The 20861-nt window shown below is 43.5% G+C and overlaps 1 protein-coding gene across 8 annotated transcripts in view; it reads left to right on the top strand.

The window, feature by feature from the left end:
* LOC101172314 (interleukin-1 receptor accessory protein-like 1) overlaps window positions 1-20861 on the top strand; it is a 466015-nt gene that overhangs the window by 425198 nt on the left and 19956 nt on the right. For all 8 annotated transcript variants that reach the window (XM_078931990.1, XM_078931985.1, XM_078931989.1 and 5 more), the window contains 3 exons: window positions 912-1044; window positions 11515-11660; window positions 20372-20518. In XM_078931990.1, the coding sequence (XP_078788116.1) occupies window positions 912-1044; window positions 11515-11660; window positions 20372-20518 (426 nt within the window). The remainder of the gene's footprint in view (window positions 1-911; window positions 1045-11514; window positions 11661-20371; window positions 20519-20861) is intronic.

Here is a 20861-nt window from a genome sequence, read left to right as displayed (position 1 = left end):
ACTAGAAATTGAAGGGAAAATGATTTTACTGGATCCAAAAAAGTTTTTTTTAAAGGTTATATCTAGAACCAGAGAAGTTCTTATCTGTTTAATAGTTTTTCTTTTACTCATCCCATCCATTCTGATTTTATCCCTTATTTTCCTATTAATCTTTTTTTTTCTTAGCTCCGCCTCACTCACATTCCCTCGGTGGTTCCTAAATGCCATCATTCTGCCATATTGAGTATTTTCCTCCCATGAAAATGCTTGTTGCAGTCAAATTGAGGTGCACTCAAGTCAGCACGCTGCAGCATTGATTGCTGCTGCTGCTGCTGCTGATGATGATTAATAAATTTTCTTCTCTGGGCCACATCAAAAGTTGAAAGAAAGCTCCTTTAATTACCACTCCAGTTCAATAATGCTAAACATCATCTGAGGCCTTCAGCTGCACCTGAGGAACCAAGTAAATATTTCCGACAGCGTTGTCTATGAAAGCTGTGCTTTTTCACTGAAGCCCCTTCATTCCAACGTATCAGACCTGCATTTCATGGCTTTCATGGACGGTGCAGAAAGTTGGATTCTAACATCTTACAGGTTCTAAGTCAGAATAAATAAGTACAACTTTTGAGGAGGTGGAGGTGAAAGTGAGTCAGGATGAAGATGGAGTCATCACGAAACACAATCTGCAGTTTTTTAAGCCTTTTTGTTCAACTGCAGGTCAAAAAGGTCACGGAGATTATGTTTGTTCCATCTGAGAAACCCACAGATTTGCTTGATTTATGTTTGTTTACTCTGTACTTTTTTGAGAGGATTATGCTACACAAAAAGCAATTACAACGACTTTTCTCTCGGCCCGCTCTCAAGAAGCCTCAGATCTTGTTATCGGGCATGAATTCATGTCCTTCTTTGTGTGTTTGTCTGGTCTCCCGCAGGAAGTCCCATCAACCTGACGTGCAGGGCGTACTTCGGTTACAGCGGAGACGCCAGTCCGCTCATCTACTGGATGAAGGGGGATAAATTCATAGAAGATCTGGACGAGGAACGCATTCACGAAAGCGAAATCAAGTAAGATCTTCAAGACCTCTGGGGACATTAAAGACATGCTCTTCAAAAAAAAAAACAAAGAACAGAAAACGTCAAATAAAAGCTGCTAGCAGGGGTGCATAGTTTGGAGGCGTTACCCACCCTCGCCGCTCTCGTTCTGAGCGGCTGATTCGGGCCCTTCACTGCCCCCTCCTTTGGCCTCTGTCAGCTTGGTCAGAGCTGCACATACGTTTTTTTCAAAATGGCGTCTTGTCTGTAGGTTTAATCTCCATAGCAACCATTTTATGTTTTGCTCTCCTAGGGGTGACAAACGGATCGATGTAATTTTTATACGAATCGGTAAAAGTAAATTCTTAGATTTCCATAGCAACTGAGGATTTTCGTTAGCCACGACCACATTTTTAAGATATTAACAATGTGTGTTATATCATTTCGTTGAGCTTGAGCCAAGGATTCAAATATTACATCTTCACTATAGAACTTGCCACGCCGACGCCGTTTGAATCTACAAACGTAAGTAGCCAAGTAGCATCCCAAGGATACTTCGAAATTCAGAGGAGTCGTTTTAATTTTGTAGCTGGTACTAAAGGTGTCTTATTTTGAAAATTCAAAATGGTGGGTTTTACCTGAGGTCAAAGGTCAACGCTGTAGACTTCAGTTAGCAGCCTGTGCCTCATTGGGCAGGTATGTAAAAAAAATACTAAAACTTCACATTTTGCCGCAAAATATCCATACCATAACAATTTCAAAGCTACCTATGGATGTCCCTGATGTGTGTTTTGGTTTTGTTTGTGGATCTTTAACTTTTTTTTAGTCCAAAAAGAGAATTGAGGCCCATCCATTTTTCCTGCTGTGATGTCATCATTTTATTTAGGGGGGGGGGGGGGGGTGTCATTCACATGCCCATAGTTTGTTTTTGCCGAAAGGTAAAGTAAGAAAGAAGAAACCTGGTCCTTGTAGTCCAGAGACGGCTGCAGGGCAGAAATACTTTTAAAGAAATCCCACATTAGGACTTCTGTGATCAAAGCAGGAAACCAAACTGAGCTGCTGCTCAATATCTGTTTAAACATCTGCAGGATCTCACATCAGCACTCCAAACAATGAAGTCCTAGCAGAGTTTCATGGATGCTTTATGCATGCGTGCATAATGCTGCATGTGCATCTGCAGCTGCACAGCACCACGTTCTCTGCATGTGGAAGACCACTGGAGGTCTGTTTGCTTCACTGAAGCTGCTCCAGCATCCAGCTGGGCCCAGACTCCATTGTCTTTGTTTGATTTTGCTCCATTTCATCAGAAATTAGCATAATTTCTTTCATGATTGTTGGTGGTTCTTTGATTTCCCTCACAGCGTGTGTCAGGAAAAGTCTGAGTCATTCAAGGACGTTTGGAGAGGATCACACAGCAGCAGCTAAAGGGAAAAGTGATCGCGTCACTTTGTGCTTTTACTTTTTAGTGGTCTCATATGTGACAGGCACTTAATACAGCCCAAATATATAATGCCCTCTGAAGTCAGTAGAGCAGTATGTTCATTTTAATAATTTTCACTAATGAGCCAGTTTGTGCTTAAAGCCAGAAGAGTTTATCCTAAAAAAAGAATTTCCTGTTTGATCTACAGAGATTTGCACAAGAACTAATCCCTCTTATTTTGTTAAGAGGAAGAAGTAGATTGTTGGCTGATTGTTTAAGACAATTGGCAATTTAAAAGTAACAGATTTATTTGCCAATACTCAGAATTTTTTTTCCTTCGTTGATTTTCTTTTTTTCTTTTTTTTAAATTCTCTTTTAACAATTATAACTGACTGAAAGGTTTTGTTAAGATATGAGGAGTTAAAATCAAGGGATGTTTACAGACTGTTTTAGGGTTCCTGTTTAAAGGAAATTTAATGTGTTGTGTATTACTTAGATATTTGCATCTGTTCCTTTTAATCACTTGCCTTATCAAACCAAACTCTTACGTTTTGAAAGTTTTTGTGATGCACATAAAAAGGCCACCAGGGGGCGGTACTCAGCAGGGTTGGTTTTCAATGAAACGTCTTTATTTGTTGTGTGGGATCGACATCACAACTTCTTGGCTTCATCAGGATGCTAAAGCTGTTTTTGTTTTTGCTATAAAGAACCATAGATGTGGTTCCAAAAGGATATTTATTCCAAGGCAGCAGTGGATGCAGTTTATTTTTCCCAGACTGAAGCATTGCTTTCTAGTGCTACTTGATGAGGCTGCATCACACACAGCTGTACATTTTGTGCAATTTCCACGTATTAAATTGCGGCCTTTTACTTGAAAAGGTAAAAAGAAAAGTGGTAGAAAATTTCTTTGGATGAAAAGTTTTATCTTCTGGTTGCAACTCATTTAACCCTTGGGGTCCAGATGACCCGATCCTTACATTGACGTGTTCTCCCTACCATGACAAAGGTGGATAAAGGTGGAGAGGATTTCATGTAATCCATGGCCCCCAATGAAGATCACAAATCATTGAAGAAAAAAGGTTCAGAGCACTGTTTAGTGGGTCCAGATGACCCAACTCCCAATGTTAAAGTGCCTACAAACAATCTGGATTTTCAAACTCTTTAAACAAAAAAATAATAAGATGCTAACGGTATGGAAAGCGAATGAGAGAATACTTTAGCTAACGGCACATAAACCTACAAAGGGCAAGAAAATAGTATTAGTCTGCTGCATTTCCTTGTTATGACCAAGAACAGAGAGTTTCTGTGCAGTTACTACTTCAATTAGAAGTCAGACATGAAAGTTGTACTGTCTTTGAACCGTAAAGTGTCAGGAAGAATGAGCGTTTTTCCAACTCTTTAACCCAACCTTGATTTTTGACTAGATTCTACAAATTTTTGTCAAGCTTAAATTTAATAAACTTCCAACGTTCCTATCCTGAAGTGGCAGCGTTTTTGATCAAGACGTAGAAACTGGAAATTCCCCGTTCTCGTCCGGGAACATGGCGGTCCAACCCAGGACAGCTTAGTAGTCAATAGAACTTTTATTTTTTACTTTTCCTACTAGATTCACAGAAATAGATCCATTTCACACCCTTTCATGTCCTGCCCCACCGCGCCCGTCTGACAGCCTACACCTGTGACTAGAAAATCCCTGTCGCAGACAAACGCCGTCTAATGAAAAGGTTAACTGTAAGCAGCATGACAAGGCTGGGAGGCGAGTTAGCGGCCCCGTCAGTGACCTGGCATTTCAAGATGTCTCTATTAGCCCGCTCGCCTGCTCCGTCCAGCTCTTAGCGCCGCTATCTGTCGTGAAGGACACCGGGCCAATTAGAGCCTGCAGGACTGGAGGGGGGCAGCGGAGGTGGCAGAATTGGGTAGGTGGTGTAATAAGGATGAGAAGGAAGAAAAAACTGACTGGCTCACCACATGCGGTTAGACACCTGCTTTGGTGCGATAGTCAAATGAGGTAACAAGAAGAAATCAAATCAGTGACCCTGAGTTACTCTGAAAGGGTTTTTTTTTCTGCTCAGAAGCGACCCAGCTTACAGTAAAAACCCACATTCTAGTGTATTTTTTTGTTTTGTTGCACTGCCGGAGACCGTCTCCCTCTGAGCCTCATTTTTTATTTTATTTTTGTGCTCACATTTGAATGTGCACCACTTCAAATCCTCTCCCTGATATCATTCCATGAGCTCTCGGCTTTGAAATGGAAATTAATCACACGGGAGCATTCCCCCGAGGGGCTGCCTGTAATACATGAAATGGAGCTTTTGGCACAATGTTTCACCACTGAGTTACTGCGTTGATACAAATTTTTGTGGCTGCAGAACAAGACTTTTTTTTTTTTTTCCCCTGCCGTCTCTGAGGTGAGGGCACGCCACCCCATGGCTGACATGAAGGCCGTGCAGCTGTAGCTCTGAATGGAGACAGTTTGTCTCCCTGCGATTTGGGCATTTAGTGTCCTTTAAATGTTTAAAGTTTTTTGACTTCAAGTATTACTCTGATAGATTGATCTCTAAAGCTGCGTACACACTGTAGGGCACGGTCAAGAACGTTCTTGATCAAGCTGTTAGCATACAGTGTTCACTCTGGACTGACGCTTCCAGATACTAGTGCATGGACTCACGGGTGGAAGAGGCGAAATGTCAAAGCGGTGCAAAGCTGGTGAATCTTCCACCGGGCTTTTTTCTTCCAAAGGTCTGATACAGCGGGGCAAAGAAGTATTTAGTCAGCTATCAACTGTGCAAGTTTTTCCACTTAAAAAGATGAGAGAGGCCTGTAGTTTGCATCAACGTAATCCAGAAAATCCCATTGTCTGATTTTAATGAATTTTTCGTAAATTATGGTAAAAATAAGTTTTTGTTCAGCAACAAACAAGAAAGATTCCTGGCTCCCACAGATCTGTAACTTCTTCTGTCAGAGGATCCTCTGTCCTCCACTTGTTACCTGTATTAATGGCTCCTGTTTAAACTGGTTTTCTATAGAAAAGACACCTGTCCACAACTCCAATCCCCACTTTGACCAAGACCAAAGAGCTGTCTGAGGACACCAGAAACCAAAATGTTGACCTCCACCAGGCTGGGAGACTGAACCTGCAATAGAGACGCATCTTCCTGTGAAGAGAACTGTAGGAGCAATTGTTAGGAAATGGAAGACATACAATACCACTGATTATCTCCCTCCATCTGGGGCTCCCCGCCATATCTCACACCATGGGGTCAAAATGATCACAAGAATGGTGAGCAGAAACCCTAGAACCCCATGGGGGACCTAGTGAATGACCTGAAGAAAGCCTGGACCAAAGTAACAAAGGCTGCCATCAGTAACACAACATACTCAACTTCTGCAGTGCCAGACGTGTCCCCCTGCTAAAGCCAGTACATGTGTACATGACAGTAATCATCTAAATATAGTCTGCCTGCATTCTAGAACATTCTGTCTGACCTTTACCTTGACAAACGTGAGGATTTTGTTTTCATTCATTTTTCCGTTATGCTACAGATGGTGGTCACTAAGCAGCAGGGTGAGAACAGCAGCCTGAAAATGCTTCTTAATTCACTGTTTTTATGGGTTTTGGGGCCAGCAAGCTTTCAGGGTTTTCAGCAGGAGTCTGGTACAGCCACAAAGAGCCTTTCAGATCACAAGCTACGTCTGTCGGAACCATTGCACCAATTTCAGAGCTCTAAAAAAGAACTCTCACAGGGTCTGATGGCTTAAACCACATCACGGACAACAGTCTATTTTATGGATTAGAATTGTAGATTTGTATTTGGTCTGGATCATTGGTCTTATTAAAGCCATCCATTCTGTGTTGTTCAGTTTGAAATGCTGGATGGATGGATGGATGGATGGATGGATGGATGGATGGATGGATGGATGGATGGATGGCTGGCTGGCTGGCTGGCTGGCTGGCTGGCTGGGTGGGTGGGTGGGTGGGTGGGTGGATGGATGGATGGATGGATGGCTGGCTGGCTGGGTGGGTGGGTGGATGGATGGCTGGGTGGGTGGGTGGGTGGGTGGGTGGATGGCTGGCTGGCTGGCTGGCTGGCTGGCTGGCTGGCTGGGTGTAGGGTGGGTGGGTGGGTGGGTGGATGGATGGCTGGCTGGCTGGGTGGGTGGCTGGCTGGCTGGGTGGGTGGATGGATGGCTGGGTGGGTGGGTGGGTGGGTGGATGGATGGCTGGCTGGCTGGCTGGCTGGCTGGGTGGGTGTAGGGTGGGTGGATGGATGGATGGATGGATGGCTGGCTGGCTGGCTGGCTGGCTGGCTGGCTGGCTGGCTGGGTGGGTGGGTGGATGGGTATACTTTCTTGTCCTTGGCAAGAAATTGCTTAAATGTTGCAGTTCCTCAAATGAACACTGGAGGCTGGTTTCAAAAGGAAGTGAATTTTCATCGACTCCCTTGTTAAACAATCCAACTTTGTTAAAAAATAAATCAACGTACCATCTGGATTTATTTATTTATATGGGGGGGTATATTTTTTTCTATTTATAACAATTTAGATGCAGTTTTTGGTTGAATGATGTTAATAGAGCCCCTTTTTTAAGGGGTGTGATTTTTCCTTTGATTGGTAGGTGACTGGACCAATGGGTGGAGTCCAGACGGCTGTAATGGGTACCTCCATTTTGGTTTTGCACTCAGAAACGTGGGGACTTGATCCTTTTTTTATGAATTTCTGGCGTTGGACGCACTAAACTCCAGTCAATATGATGTCACCATGATGTAAAGGGTGAAATTAGATATTATAGATGTTGGAGGTGTTCCGACTGCAATGGTCTAGTTGACATTTACTGACATGTACATTTTCCCACCATAGTTGATCCACTCTGAGGTTAAATATCCATCTAAAGAACCTTGAGAAATTCAATTCCAGTTTACTTGTCCATTTAAGTCCGGGTTGAAGATCATTTCAGACAATACTGCCCTCAAATTAGCAGCTGTTGGAACTGCATTTCATCTGCACACAGCTCCATTGAAAAAACCAATCAAATAAAGACATAAACATCTTTAGGGTTCCCTGCCCAATGTACCTACACTTTCAGGTAAACTGTAGTTGAAACACTTGACAAAATTAGAAAGACAAAAATACCTATGAAAAAGCCTACGTTCATCCAGAGGTACACAGGTTCCTACGACCATTTTTGGGCTCTACATACAAAACGTGTGGCTATTGAACACATGTTGAAAGTTAAACCAGGTCGACCTTTGACCAATCAGGTACTTGGATTTGATAGTAGTGTATAGATGGCCTCCTTTTTTAACTCAGGATAGTACCAACTGTTTGAAAATGAATCATGGAGAGGAAATTAATAAGTGTTTATGTCTGGAATTCTATGACAAGTCTTTCAAATATCGGAAAGAAAAAGAAAAAGCTAGGAGCGAGATTTACGACATTTGCGCCGCTGTGTGTTTTGACAGCAAGGCTCTTCCAACTGTAGGTGGTGCTTTAGTAAAACAGTATAAAAAGAAGAAGAAGCCCCTTCCTTCTTCTACAGTGTGAACACCGTGGGCTAAAAGACCCACGTTTAGTGCGTTCCTGAACGCCACAGCTTCAGACTCTTTCCCCTCCGTTCGGATTCACTGTCAAAATAGTTTTCCTCGCTACTTCTCTCCTCACATAAAGTCTATCCCTAACAAGTATGATAGATGCGAGTCTGCTTTTCTTTATCTTTTTTTTTTCTTCCACGCCAGCTCGTGCTTTGTTTGAGGTGCACTGAGTCCCACATGGGTGGCAGACTCTTTAAAAAGCCATCAGCGTGGATCTATATCTCAACCTTGTGAAGCCCCACGTCTCTGCCTGAGTGGCCACACAATGGAGAGCGATGAACAGCGAGGAATCAGGAGAAAGGACTAAATTAGTTTCCCCCCTCACATGTACATAACCCAAATCCTGGGATGTGCCGAGAAATCCCAAGAAAAACAAAAAGTACTTCATTATTGGTTTTTATGAACCAGCAAATCCTGCCAAGTAATCCCTTGTAATAGCTTTAGTTTGTGGGTGCTCACTAACACCAGTGATTTTTCTGTGTTACCAGTTTGTAGAGCTAATGTAAGATATCGCCATGGCAGCGGGGATTGCATTTTAGCCTTTCTTTATATCCCCGACACTTCTGCTTTGTTTAGCTGGCTCATTGATCAACAAGAATTAGATGAGTTTTCATATTCAAAAGCCCTGCAGCAAGCAGCGAATGAAAGCCCAAGTGGCACTTACACCTTTTCGCACCATTAGGTCCATGCATCATTAAACAGAGGCTTGAAATAGCTGTAATTTTTGCTCTGTGCTCCTATAAACTCCATGTTTGTGTATCCCAGAAGGCAAAAATTTGCTGTTTTTGCCCCCTGTTTTTTCTTTTCCTCAGTTTGTGACGAATGTTTTCATTTCACTTTATTGGTGAGGACTGGTTTGTAGTTTGCCATTAAAAGGGTTCACTTTTTATGCAAGTAGAAAGCAATTCTTAGAGGTAAATAAATCCAACATATCTCAGACAGGATATATTACTCCCAAAATCTATTTTCTTTCACTTCCTGTTGCTTTACAAGCTTCATTATTTGTTTTTCTTTTTTATACGACAAAACACCAGAAAAAGACACATTTTTTCAAACTGTTTTTATGTTCGAGCTCCAAAATAAAACGAGGAGGTGATATTTAGACGTTGCTGCGCACCATTAAGACAACTAGAGCCATCAAGAGACTCAGATCTGCTGTCTGCCACACAAGTACCCGCAGGGCAAATGAAGGAGATCGGTATTTACATCCAACCTGTTGTTGTTTCAGCAAATTGCTGCAAATAGGTGCAGCTAGCAATAATCTTAAAAGACCAAACTGTCTCCTCTGGGCAAGGAAGGCAGCCGTCGTTGCTGCCCTGGAGGAAGACGATGCATCGTTTAGCCTCCATATCTTCCTCCACCGCTGAGTTTTTTGAGCCTCTGCAGGGTTTCTGAATGCAGAGAGCTGATTGCTTCTGTTGCTTCGTTCCATTCAGTAGTTTTTTTTGCTTTGGAGTCCTGAAGTGAAACGGCAAAACAAAAGTGATTTCCCTCTCTCCCCTTCACTGAGGGTTTCAATTTCACATTAGGTGAAGTTTTCTCTTTGCTGACATCGTATTTTAGATTATGAAGCTTCGGTTTGAGACAAGTTTGGCACAACAGCTTAGCTAACTTTTTTGGGTGAAACCTAAATAAAGTTTCTTATACTAAATTAACCACGATAGATTTAGTTCCCCAGCAAACCTGTTTTTTTAAGTGTTCTCAAAAGCAGCTGCGTTTACATGGGCAAAAGTAATCAGAAAGAATGCCTGATCAGAAGGCAAATGCGTCATGTAAACACGCCGTTCGGAATACTCTGCCCCAATCAGACTCGTTCGGATCAAAATTTCTTTCAGATCGAGATAGGTGGGTTATGCCGAGTGTTTATCCGATCGTTGTTCATGTAAACGGTTCATTCCGATCGTGTGTCACTACTGCTCTGGTTTAACGTCACGCATAGACGGTGTTTCTCCAGAAAAAGCTTTGGAGCTCAAACAGGACCGGTGAGAAACGCCGCTCCCCCCTCGCCCCGCCTGCTCTTTGCCTCTCCCCCCTCTTGCACCTCTCATGAGGGGGGGGGGGGCTTCGTGCCCTGTGACGTCTGGACCCTGTGCGGTCCTGGCTCGGGTGCCGGTGGACCGGGCGAACTGTGTCTCTGAGCAGAGCAGCCGGATTAATAACTTTGTGTTTGAGGGGAGGGAGGATGCTTTGTTACGTGTGCGTTTTGTTGTTTTGTTATGTGCGGGAGACTTCAGACTGTGATCCGTCCCGCCGCTCTGGGTTAGCGGCTGCCGGACGCAGGAGAACCGCGTGTCCAACCACAGCTCGGACTTCCAGCTGACACAGCGGCTTTGGGGCGGTGTGCAAATTCTTCAAAGCAGAAATGTCGCTCAGTCCTTAGAAACTGTTCAAACAATCACGTGGATTTGTGTTTCCAGTCGTGTCCAGACAAAATAAAGGCTGATGTTATTCCCACATATTTACGTGCAGCCAAGATGCAGATTGCAGAATTTCCCGCATGAGTTTATGTTCATCAAGGCTAATGTTGTTAGCGCGTGTTAGCCTCTCCTGGGAGATCCGTTCTTATTCCACAAAAAAAGCACTAACCACTTGGATTAAAAATAAAATGATGAGCGACCAGGCGCTTCATAGTATTCATAACATTATTAAAAGCACGTTTGGAAGATCGGCTTGTATATTACAGAGCTGCTGCATAAATGTACATGACAGCTAGGTTTGTTTACTGTGGGACTCATTTCCTCTTTCTGGATTTTCAACACTACTGCGCATGCCCCAATGATTTATTCCGACCGAAAGTGTGGCCATGTGAACGTTTGTTCTAATCGGAAAAAAGGTTTTCTGATCCCATGTACACGGTTGAATCTTAACCCAACCATTGATCCGATCAAGATATTTTGCCCATATAACATATAAAAAAAAATTCAACGCAGTAAAAAAAATCCTGACAGCTACCCGATAAAAAAAAAAAACCCACACTGTGATGTTTTTTTTAATTCAGATGGCGGCCTCTTCCCGAGGTCAAAGGTCAACAAAACTTTGGCTGTGGTTGTAAATGTAACTTTATTGTAAGTTTTCCTTTTCCATATTGTGCTAAAATATGAAAACAGCCAAATTTTACAATCTGCCACATTATGGCTGCTAAGCCATAGATCCTGTGGCCATCCCATAATAGATTCAAACATTCCTTTGGCGAACTACTACATGTGTGTTTTGGTGTCGTTGGTTGATTTTGATTATATTTTTTATCCACACTAAACATTTTGGCTCCATCCATTTATTTTTTACAGTTTCTCCAGAAGTGAAGTCATTGTTTTTGTTTTGTCTTTGAATTGCAAAAACAATCATGTTCTTGACGTCCAGGAATACTGTGGGACACAAACAAAAAACATGAAATGAGTCTCTTTTTTAATTGTTTTTTTATGCTTTTATAGCGTATAAATGGAGTTTGTGGCAGTTCTTTTGCCCTCTGAATAACAGCCTCTGCTGCCCCTGCAGGACCGTCCGGGAACACCTCGGGGAACAGGAAGTCTCCATTTCTCTCACCATCGACTTCCTGGAGGAGAGCGACCTGGGCAACTACTCGTGCTACGTGGAGAACAGCCACGGGCGGCGGCAGGCCAACATCCAGCTGGTGAAGAAAGGTGAGGCGAGCGCTCGCTCGCTCTGCGCGTCCTCTAAAACACGCCGTCCGCCATAAATCCACCAGACGGATGGACCGGCCTTGATTTTTAATAATGGCGTGTTACGGCGTTGGAGGTGAAACACACGATTATGTACCTCAGGCCTTCGCCGTGACAACGGAGCGAACGTCCTGCAGCGGTTTCCGGAGAGCAGGAAGAACTACCACGGGGATTGTGGGAATTGAACGCTTGTTCGCGGCCTCAGGGACAAGATAATGGGACAGAGTGGTGGATGGTGCGAAACGCCCATCCATCCACCCCGGCTGGAGGAAGCTCTGCTCTGTGCCGAAAGAGAAACACTTTGTTGTTGTTCTGACCAAGCACATTTGACGACAGACTGACGTCTCTAGTTTGAATGTCTGAGACACATTTTCCAAATGTGGGTTGGGGGTGTGGAACACATTTCCATAGATATCTTGCCTCTCTTTTAAGCTGGAAGCTTTGGATTGGGCTTTGATGGCGGCCCAGTTCCCCTCCATTTGCTGCATTAAAGAGGTTTACGCCGCGCTGTTGAATCTCAGAGTAAGCTGCAGAAGATTAGCCCGGTCCTTGCAAGAATGCAAAACTTACACGGAGCGGGCTGTGTGTTCTGGGGGGGCTGTTTCAGCCGCACATCTAGTAGAGAAAGCAGTCAGCTGTTTTTGCTTTTTATACTTATTTATTTCTATCTCATGCTTTTGGCATCGTTATCAGGAGACTCTGTGCTTTTTAAATCCGTGAAAGACCTGCAGATTTGTCCTCATTTCCTCTTTTTCTCCAAATGTGAGCATTTTTCCCAAAGTTTGTTTCCGTTTTTTTCCCTTCAAAGCAGCGTCATGGCGCTCCCCGCCTTTTATTTTACCACTCATCCACCAGCGGGGTTCGTTTTTTCATCCACACACATACAGCTGCATGTACCCGCCCCCCACCCTCAGCATGACCCATTCTCATTGGCTGAACAGCCGCTACACGCCCCTCACTCTCCCCCTCCTGCCACACTGAGTTGTAGGCGACAATTTTCTTCTAAAAGGCGGCTTGTCTGTTGTTTTTTTTTCTCCATAGCAACCATTTTATGTTTTGGTCGCCGGGGGGGGTGACGAGCAAGCCTATGAATTTTTATCTCGAAGAAAAAGTAAATTTTTGGATTTCCTTAGCAACCAAGATTTTCTAGCCACGCCCACATTCTAAATATCCAATGTCATATCATTTTGTTTAGCCTGAGACGGGAATTTCCGTAAGACGGTTCTTTGCAATATTCTGGAAAAATGTACGTGAGCAGCGGGGGAACATCCACGCTAACGGCGTGTCGTTCCAACATTTTCCTCCAAGCAGCTTTGCAATGAAGCTCCAGGAGGCAATAGATGGAAATCCCTACAAGGAGTTTGAATTTGTAGCTGGGCTTACGGGTGACGCTGTTGGGAATTTTTTTTTAGATCTTCCAGAGGTCAAAGGTCAGCGTAGATTTTATTTGTTTTGTTTCTGGGTTGTTGTTTTTTTCTTTCATAGCCAAAATCTAAATTACACAGCATTTTTTCCATTTGGAACGTTAAAAAAATAGAAAACTAGAGCAAAGTCTAAACAGCAGATGAAAAAAATATAAATAATAACATAAATTAGAATAATAAGTAATAAAACTAAATAAAACATAGACATATAAAACCAAACTAAAGCAAATAAAGCAAACAAGAAACAAAGGCATTAATACAGATAAACCGATAAACATTTCAAGAGTTTTCTTAGTATGTATTTTTCAAAAGGGATTTATGAAAAAGCAGGAGATCGTTTTTGAAATAAAACGTAATTTATGAATAAAAGATTCACCAAAAATAACACGATTGATAGAAAACAGCTGAATAGATTTTTCTTTGTTTGATACACCCACGTTGAATGTTAAAGTATGAAAATATAAGGATTTAGTTTTTTATTGATTTTATATAAATCATTCCAGAAAATTTGAACCAAATTGCAATCATGAAACAGGTGCTTCTAAATATTAATACCTTTTGTACATATAAGGTCAGCGTAACTTGGGTTGTGGTCGTAGGCCTAGCCTGGCAGCGTTTGTGGGAAACTTCGTGACGATGACTCGAAGAAAAAAATGTTTTTCCCCGTGTTTTGCTCACATAAAATGACCGCTAAATCATAGGTCCTGTGGCCATCCCATAATAATTTCACTCCTTTTTTTGGATATCCCCAACACATGTTTTGTGACTTTTTGATTTTGATTTGAAATGTTTTATTTCAAGCAATCAAATAGGAATAATACACAAAAACAATACAATCATCGTTTATACATTCATACAATGACCTATCAAACTTAGGATAATTACACATATTAATAAATATTAATTCATTACTTTAATTTTAACCATTTTTTTAGCTCCATGGGAGGTTTTGGCCCCATTCTTCTTTGTTTTTTTTTGTTTTTTTTTTGCCCACTGTGATGTCATCATTTTTTGAATGGGATTGTTTACTACCCAAAATTCATTTTCATTGGCAAATAGGTGTGTTGGTGCGTTTCTGAGTATGTGGCGGGTGCAAGCCCACCCTCACTTCCTGTCACCCATAATTGACACTTTCTACGTAAGCAAACCCGTGTGCAGTTGTGATGCAACAACTCCCTTTTCCCCTCGATTCAGTTCAATGGTGTAACATAGGATTCGGTTAGAAACCGAGAATTGTGGCATCCTTGCTACTAATTTTTCCCCTCACGGCAGCGGCTTCATTGCGCTCTTCGCCTTTTATTTTATCACTCATCCTCTACTGGGGATTGTTTTCCATCCTTCTCCAGACACAGAAAAAAGGAGGAGGTGATGAATCGCCTAATGCCGCGCGCCTCCATCAAATCCAGCCTCTTAGTCATCAGAAGCTAATTTGTCTTAATCTGTCCCTCTGCTGCGCCGCTACAATATGGCTGCAGAGAGGAGCCCACCTCCTCTGTAATCCGTGCTGTTTGAGGAGCATCTGCCTCCTCGTACGTCCAGATATCTCAGCGTGCGGGCGGAGGAGGCGGGGCTCTCCTGCTTGGCGGCCCTCTCTGCCACGTCTGGGGGAAGGTCGCTTTCGGACAGATGTGACGAAGCAAGCCGGGCCGCACTCGTTAGCCCCCGCCAAGCACCATCCTTCATCATGGGAGCTGTCAGCCCGCCACTCTCCGAAGAGGTTAACCGCGGCGCCGTGATGGATGGCGAAGCACGCCGATCCTCGTTTATGCAGCAGTTAGCCCGGGCTTTTACCGCCACCGATTAGTCATCTGGTGAAGGCTGACCACCCGGACTCCAGGAGGAAATGTCGGGAAAAGATTGAGCGGCATCCCACGGAAAAACTCAGAGGCCTTGAAAAAGAGACTGGAACATGAAGAAGCACTTAACCGTGGATCGTCGTGGTCAAAAGTCCCACACCGATCATCTTTTGTTCTACTTTCAAGCGTTCCCACTGGTCTTTTAATATTGCCGTTTTTAACCAAAATCACAACTTTTGTGTCATTTTGGAAGACATAACGCATTATACGGCACACCACATTATAAAGGCACCGCCAATAAATGGTCAATTTGAACTAATGTTATATAAAAGGCGCACAGAACCTTGAAGCTGGTTCACACCGGGCATGTGACGCATGTTCAAAAACCCGCTAAACACGCATTCTTGGAACAACGTTTACCCCGCGGCGTTCAAGCTGGACTGTCGCTACCCGTTACTAGCGTTCACCCCCTACAGTTGGAAGAGGCCTGATGTGAAATTGGTGTGAAATTTTTAGCACTTCCGTGAATTAAGAGGGACGCCACCGGCAAATCCTGATTGACCCGGCTTTGTCACCTTTTGACACGCGTTCGGCGGCCGCACGTTTTGTACGTGGTCATAGGAACTTGGATAGTGACCCGTGAACACGAGAGCTTTGAATGCAGAAGCCCTTGTTCCCCTTTCGGTACATCTTTTCACCACAGCGAATCAGCTTTCACTGACTCACACAGGTGGTTCGATTTTCACGCCACCCTTCCTGAGTGGACCCTGTATTTTAACCAGGCTGGGGACCGGCACAGGGAGACTTGGGTCCCCTCTATTGGCTACATAGTTAAACAGCAGCATAAGTATGTCTTGCCCAAGGACCCACACTTGAAGAAACCCCATGTTTGGAACGCGGAAGCCCGAGACGCTCATTTACACTGACTTTTCACTGGAAGTGATCGCTTGAACATATGTTGCAGAGGGCAATGTGAACCTAGCTTAAAGCACATTAGCAAAAATAAATTAATCAGTCAGACTTTATTAACTGGGTCCATGGTAAACGTGGAACTTATTTGTGACACGCTACACGTTAGCCACTACGTTAACTCTTTACCTTGTTAGTAACACGTAAAAAAATGTCCAACACTGCTCCACGTTAGCCACGTTAGCAGTGTTAGCCTATTTACAATAACATCCCACCTTGTTTGCAGCACGTAAAAAAACAGAACGATACTGCCAAAAGAAATATTATTGTGACTCCCCTAACTCTTCACCTTGTTAGTAACACGTAAAAAAGCATCCAACACCGCTCCACCTTAGCCACATTAGCCACGTTAGCCTATTTGCAATGACGTATACTTTGTTTGCAACTTGTAAAACAAAAACCAGGCTGACATTTTAAGAGAAGCAGTATTTTTTAGAAATTCCCATTCTGAGGTGTGGCTGAATTTCTAATGGTGTGGAGTAAGCCCACCCCCACTTCCCGTCACCCATAATTGAGAGCTCTCTGTTTACACTCCCACTAGCTTACAGCCCCTCACACTTCTACACACAAGCTAACATTACCGGTGCAACAGAAATGGCAACCAATATCAGAGCTATCCAGCTGTGGAGTTTGGAGCTTAAACGAGGAAAACAAAGACGTACATGGATCAGCCAGAGCAGGGAGCTCATGGCCCACCTAGCGTATTTTGTTACGTAACAACAAATAAGATCTTTTTTTTTTAAGTCGTTTTATCATCTCCTCCTAATTGATAACGATTTGTAATAAAAAATATTCAGAAATGCAGTTTTGAGTATAATTGAAGTAATGGGACAATGTGTGTTCTTATTATTTTCTTTCAAACTGTCCTGAAGAACAAGTTCAAAAGAGCTTTTTTTTCAGAATGAATCTTTGAAGAGGCCGTGTTGATCCGTAAAAGAAATGAACAAACCTTGTAGTTGGAACTGATTTCAAACCAAATCATCAGCAGTGGAATCCTTAAACCGGAGCCCCCCCCGATCCATCCCTATTTTTCCGTGAGCTGCTGTCAGCTCATGACGGATGCAGGGCGAGCTCCCGGCTCTCCAGCTGCACACGCGTAACCCGTCTTCATAAGTGCGGCGGCGTGATCTGTCACATGCTGTTGTCACACCGGTTGCTTCAATGCAAGTTTTTTTTATTTATTTTATTACTCCAGTCAAGCCAGGAGGCATTAAATGACAGGTATGGAAACGTCATTTTTTTTTTTTTTTTTGCCCTCCGTTCTGTTTGCAGTCATGCGTCATCCGGATCCAATCGAGCCGGAATGAGCAACGAGAGGAGGATGACGAGGAAAAGTGAGGAAGAGGAGGGAAACGGAATGAATACAGAGATGCATAAAATCCTTTTAAAATCAAATGTGACAGCGTGGCCGAGTCCTCCTCCCTCCTCCATCTGTCATAGGGGCATCATGTAGCCCCCGCCCCCTCCCGTCTTGATTGATCGAATGCTGCGGGATGCAGACCTGTCTTTGTGCAGAGAGAAAACTGTGTTTGAGGAAATTACTGGAATGTGAAAGTGCAGTATCTCAAAGGAGAATAAATGTTTGTGTATGAAAATGTGAGGTTAGACCCCCCCCCCCCCCCCCCCCCCCAAAAAAAAAGACTCTTAATGTGAAAAATAAAAACAATGATCCATCATAGTCAGGAGCCAAACAAAAGCTTTGCTGCTGAACTTTTTAAAGGAAAACTAAGGTGCCGCACATCTACGGAGACACTTTGTGTCTGAGTTTCTTCAACTCACAGTAAGTTACATATATTCTTGTTAACGTGAGTAAAACTTTCCTTTGATATTATTGGCAATCAGCAGCTCAGTGGCCTTGTGGGACAGTGTCCACCCTGTGACTGGAAGGTCGTGAGTTCAAATCCAAACACTCAAAAAATGGGACTTAGTGCCTTCGTGCTTGACACTCAGCATTGAGGGGTTCAAACCACCAAATGGTTCCAGAGCGCGGCTGTGTCTGCAGCTCACCGCTACCCCCAGGGGATCGGTCAAATGTGGAGAACACTTTACAATTTTTATTATTTTGATATTTGTTACTCCAAAAATTAGGACAATAGCAAAGATAACTCCAAATGACAAAAATAGACACCTATATATACATATATATATATATGTATATATTTTTTTTTTTATTTATTTTTTTTACTTTATTTATCCCACAATGGGGAAATTCTTTCTCCGCATTTGACCCATCCCCTGGGTGGAGCTGTGAGTTGCAGACTAGCCGCACTAGGGGGGCCGACACCTGGCTGGGTCAATCCGCCAACCCTTCAGTTGTTGGACGACCTGCTCTACCCCCTGAGCTAAACTGCCACCCTTGGAGCAGCTCGACACCAAAACAACAACAAGATTTCACAAGAACCATTTTGTGTTAGACTCATTAGCCGCACAGTTTTTGTCCTTAGAGAGCTCACTGTGTCGTGTACCGCCTAGTTTTCATCTGGGATGGGTACCGCAACACTGTGTTGCCACAGGTACTATTTCTAAACACCTGTTTTGGTTCTTCATAGTAGAACGGGTGATGTTTGCTGCAATGACTGCTTGACAGCTACGTTTCCTACTCCTCACTCGCCTCTGGTTGTTGATCTGAGGCAAGGCCTGCATGCAGTTCAAACCCCTTAGGGGTCCGATCATCCAGTCTCTGCGTCAGCTGGAACCAGTCGCACTCTATGGGGTTCAGGTCAATGTGGTGGTGTGTGCTGATGGAATTGGGGGATGATGATGGGTTCCATGATGTCCCATCTATAATACTACATCGGTTTTGCTCTGACTGGTAATGCCTGCCCAGACGGTTTCTGGACCATGTTGACCCCATGGTTGTGGTCTGTCACAAACTCTGGCAGTAGTTCTGTGTCGTGATGCAAGTCTGCTGATGGCCCTTTGAGACTCGGCAAGTTCACCTGCAACATCTCACTGCCTACTACCAACCAGAGGAAACAGTAAGACCGTAAAGTCAGAATGGTCATCTATGCTTTTGTCTGCGTGCATCCTGTGGGTGACAGGTAGAAGTGAGAATGGTGAATTAGGTGAGAGGGAATTTACTTTTCTTCGACCCCCAAAAAGCGCTCCATGTGAGCAGCCCGACCATTAAAAATAAGAAAATTGGAATACCAGAGTGTAGTTTCTGTGTGGGCATCCCGCAGGCACCTGCGTAACACCTGCACACCCTTTGTGTGAAGCGTTTGGGCTCATTCAGGAAAGTCCCACTCCGATCATCTTTTGATCTACTTTCCAATCATCCCAGTGGTCTTTTATTTAGGATTATGCCTATTTTTGTCAATAATAAAAACAACTGTGTTGTTTTCTAGTACATTGTTTCTGCATATCGGCAGGGGTTCATCAGAAATTCACCCACTGCTGGTGGGTTAGTAAGCCTCTGCTGATTTCCCATCATCCCTTTGTTTACACTTTCTCCTGCTAGCTTGCAGCCCCGTAGAACCCAAATCTAACATTAGTGTGGAAACAAAAATGTCCACCAAAATCAAAGCTATCGAACTGAACAATTTAGATCCAGATTCCAGTTCAGACGAGGAAAACAAAGACGTTCGTGGATCTCTTTGTCTGCAGGTGAATGCATCGGAATGGAGCAGAGCAGGAAGACTTTGGCCCGCCCATTTCCGCTGCTGTCACTACCTGAGCTTTTTTTTAAAACCTGTTCCTGATTCTTCTCGAAAGAAATACTCAGAAATGTAATTTCAATCCTCAATTCTCTTATACATGTCCATCATCAGAAAACTGCTGCAAGAAGGTGTTAAAAACCAGCTTTTTGGTTGGATTGGGTCTTAAGGAGCCGGTGCTCTCACCTCACTGATGACTCGATCGACAGCATCTCACCGGTCTTACCACAAGCAGGAGAATCAAACACTCCATTTTCATGGCGTCCCATAAGTGGGGTGAGTACCCCCTTACGATGCAGCTGCTCCTCTGTACGACCCTCCACGAGCCCGGACAACCCCAAAGCCTGCAGCCCCCACAGGTCAACCCCGGTACGGGGTGGGTTCATGGCTGTTTGAATGATGAACCTGGAATGTCCGGCTGCTTTCTCTACCACAGAAAACCACAAAAACTGCTTTAACTGATGGTTAGACATGCCAAACAGAGTGAGGTTTTTATCTGGAAAACACTAAATGAGTAAAACAAACACAGTTTTTCACAATATCTCCAACTTTTTGTTAGTTAGGAATCGCATCAAACGCTGCATTAGTATTCCATTCAGACCTGCTGCAATTAGGCAGACTTCTGAAAAGCTGCATAAACAGAATGAATGGCTTGAAGATTCACCTCCTTCACTTTCAAAAGGTTGCTTTCAAGTCATTTTGGCGTTGAAATTATAATCTGCTTTTATTGCTAACCAGAATCACCAAAGCTGGTAAGAGGCCGCCGCTGCTCCTCGCCGTCTGTCTGCAGCTGAAACTCTTCTTCTGTGTCTGCTCTGGATCTCCAGCAGAGCTCATGTACACGGTGGAGCTGGCCGGAGGTCTGGGAGCCATCCTGCTGCTGCTCATCTGCCTGGTGACGCTCTACAAGTGCTACAGGATCGAGCTGATGCTCTTCTACAGGAACCACTTCGGCAGCGAGGACGTGGACGGAGGTGAGGCTTTCTCTGGATTTCATTTCCTGAAGCTGGCAGCTTTCTTTTTTTGTTTTTTTTAACTAACTTTCAGGTTTTCTGCTGACTCAGAGAGGGACACAAAGACTCTGTTCAGGTTTAAGAGATGTTTATTTTGCTGAAGGGACAAGAATCAGCCCACAGTTATTTTGTATTTCCAATTGCAGACAGATTTTTAAGCATAATAAGACGTTTATTATTTACACATTTGAAGGAGTTCATGCTGGAAAAAACAACTTGTGTTTTAAAGAAGCCCTTTAATACACACATTTATGATTTGAAAACATCAGCTTTAAATAACCAGGTTGTAAAATAAAATAAAATT

The sequence above is a fragment of the Oryzias latipes genome, chromosome 2 (assembly GCF_053564925.1).
Source record: "Oryzias latipes strain Hd-rR chromosome 2, Olatipes_Hd-rR_3.1".
In the NCBI taxonomy this organism is placed as follows: Eukaryota; Metazoa; Chordata; class Actinopteri; order Beloniformes; family Adrianichthyidae; genus Oryzias; species Oryzias latipes.
The sequence above is the reverse complement of the archived record's forward strand: the minus strand, read 5'-3'. Positions and strand labels throughout refer to the sequence as shown.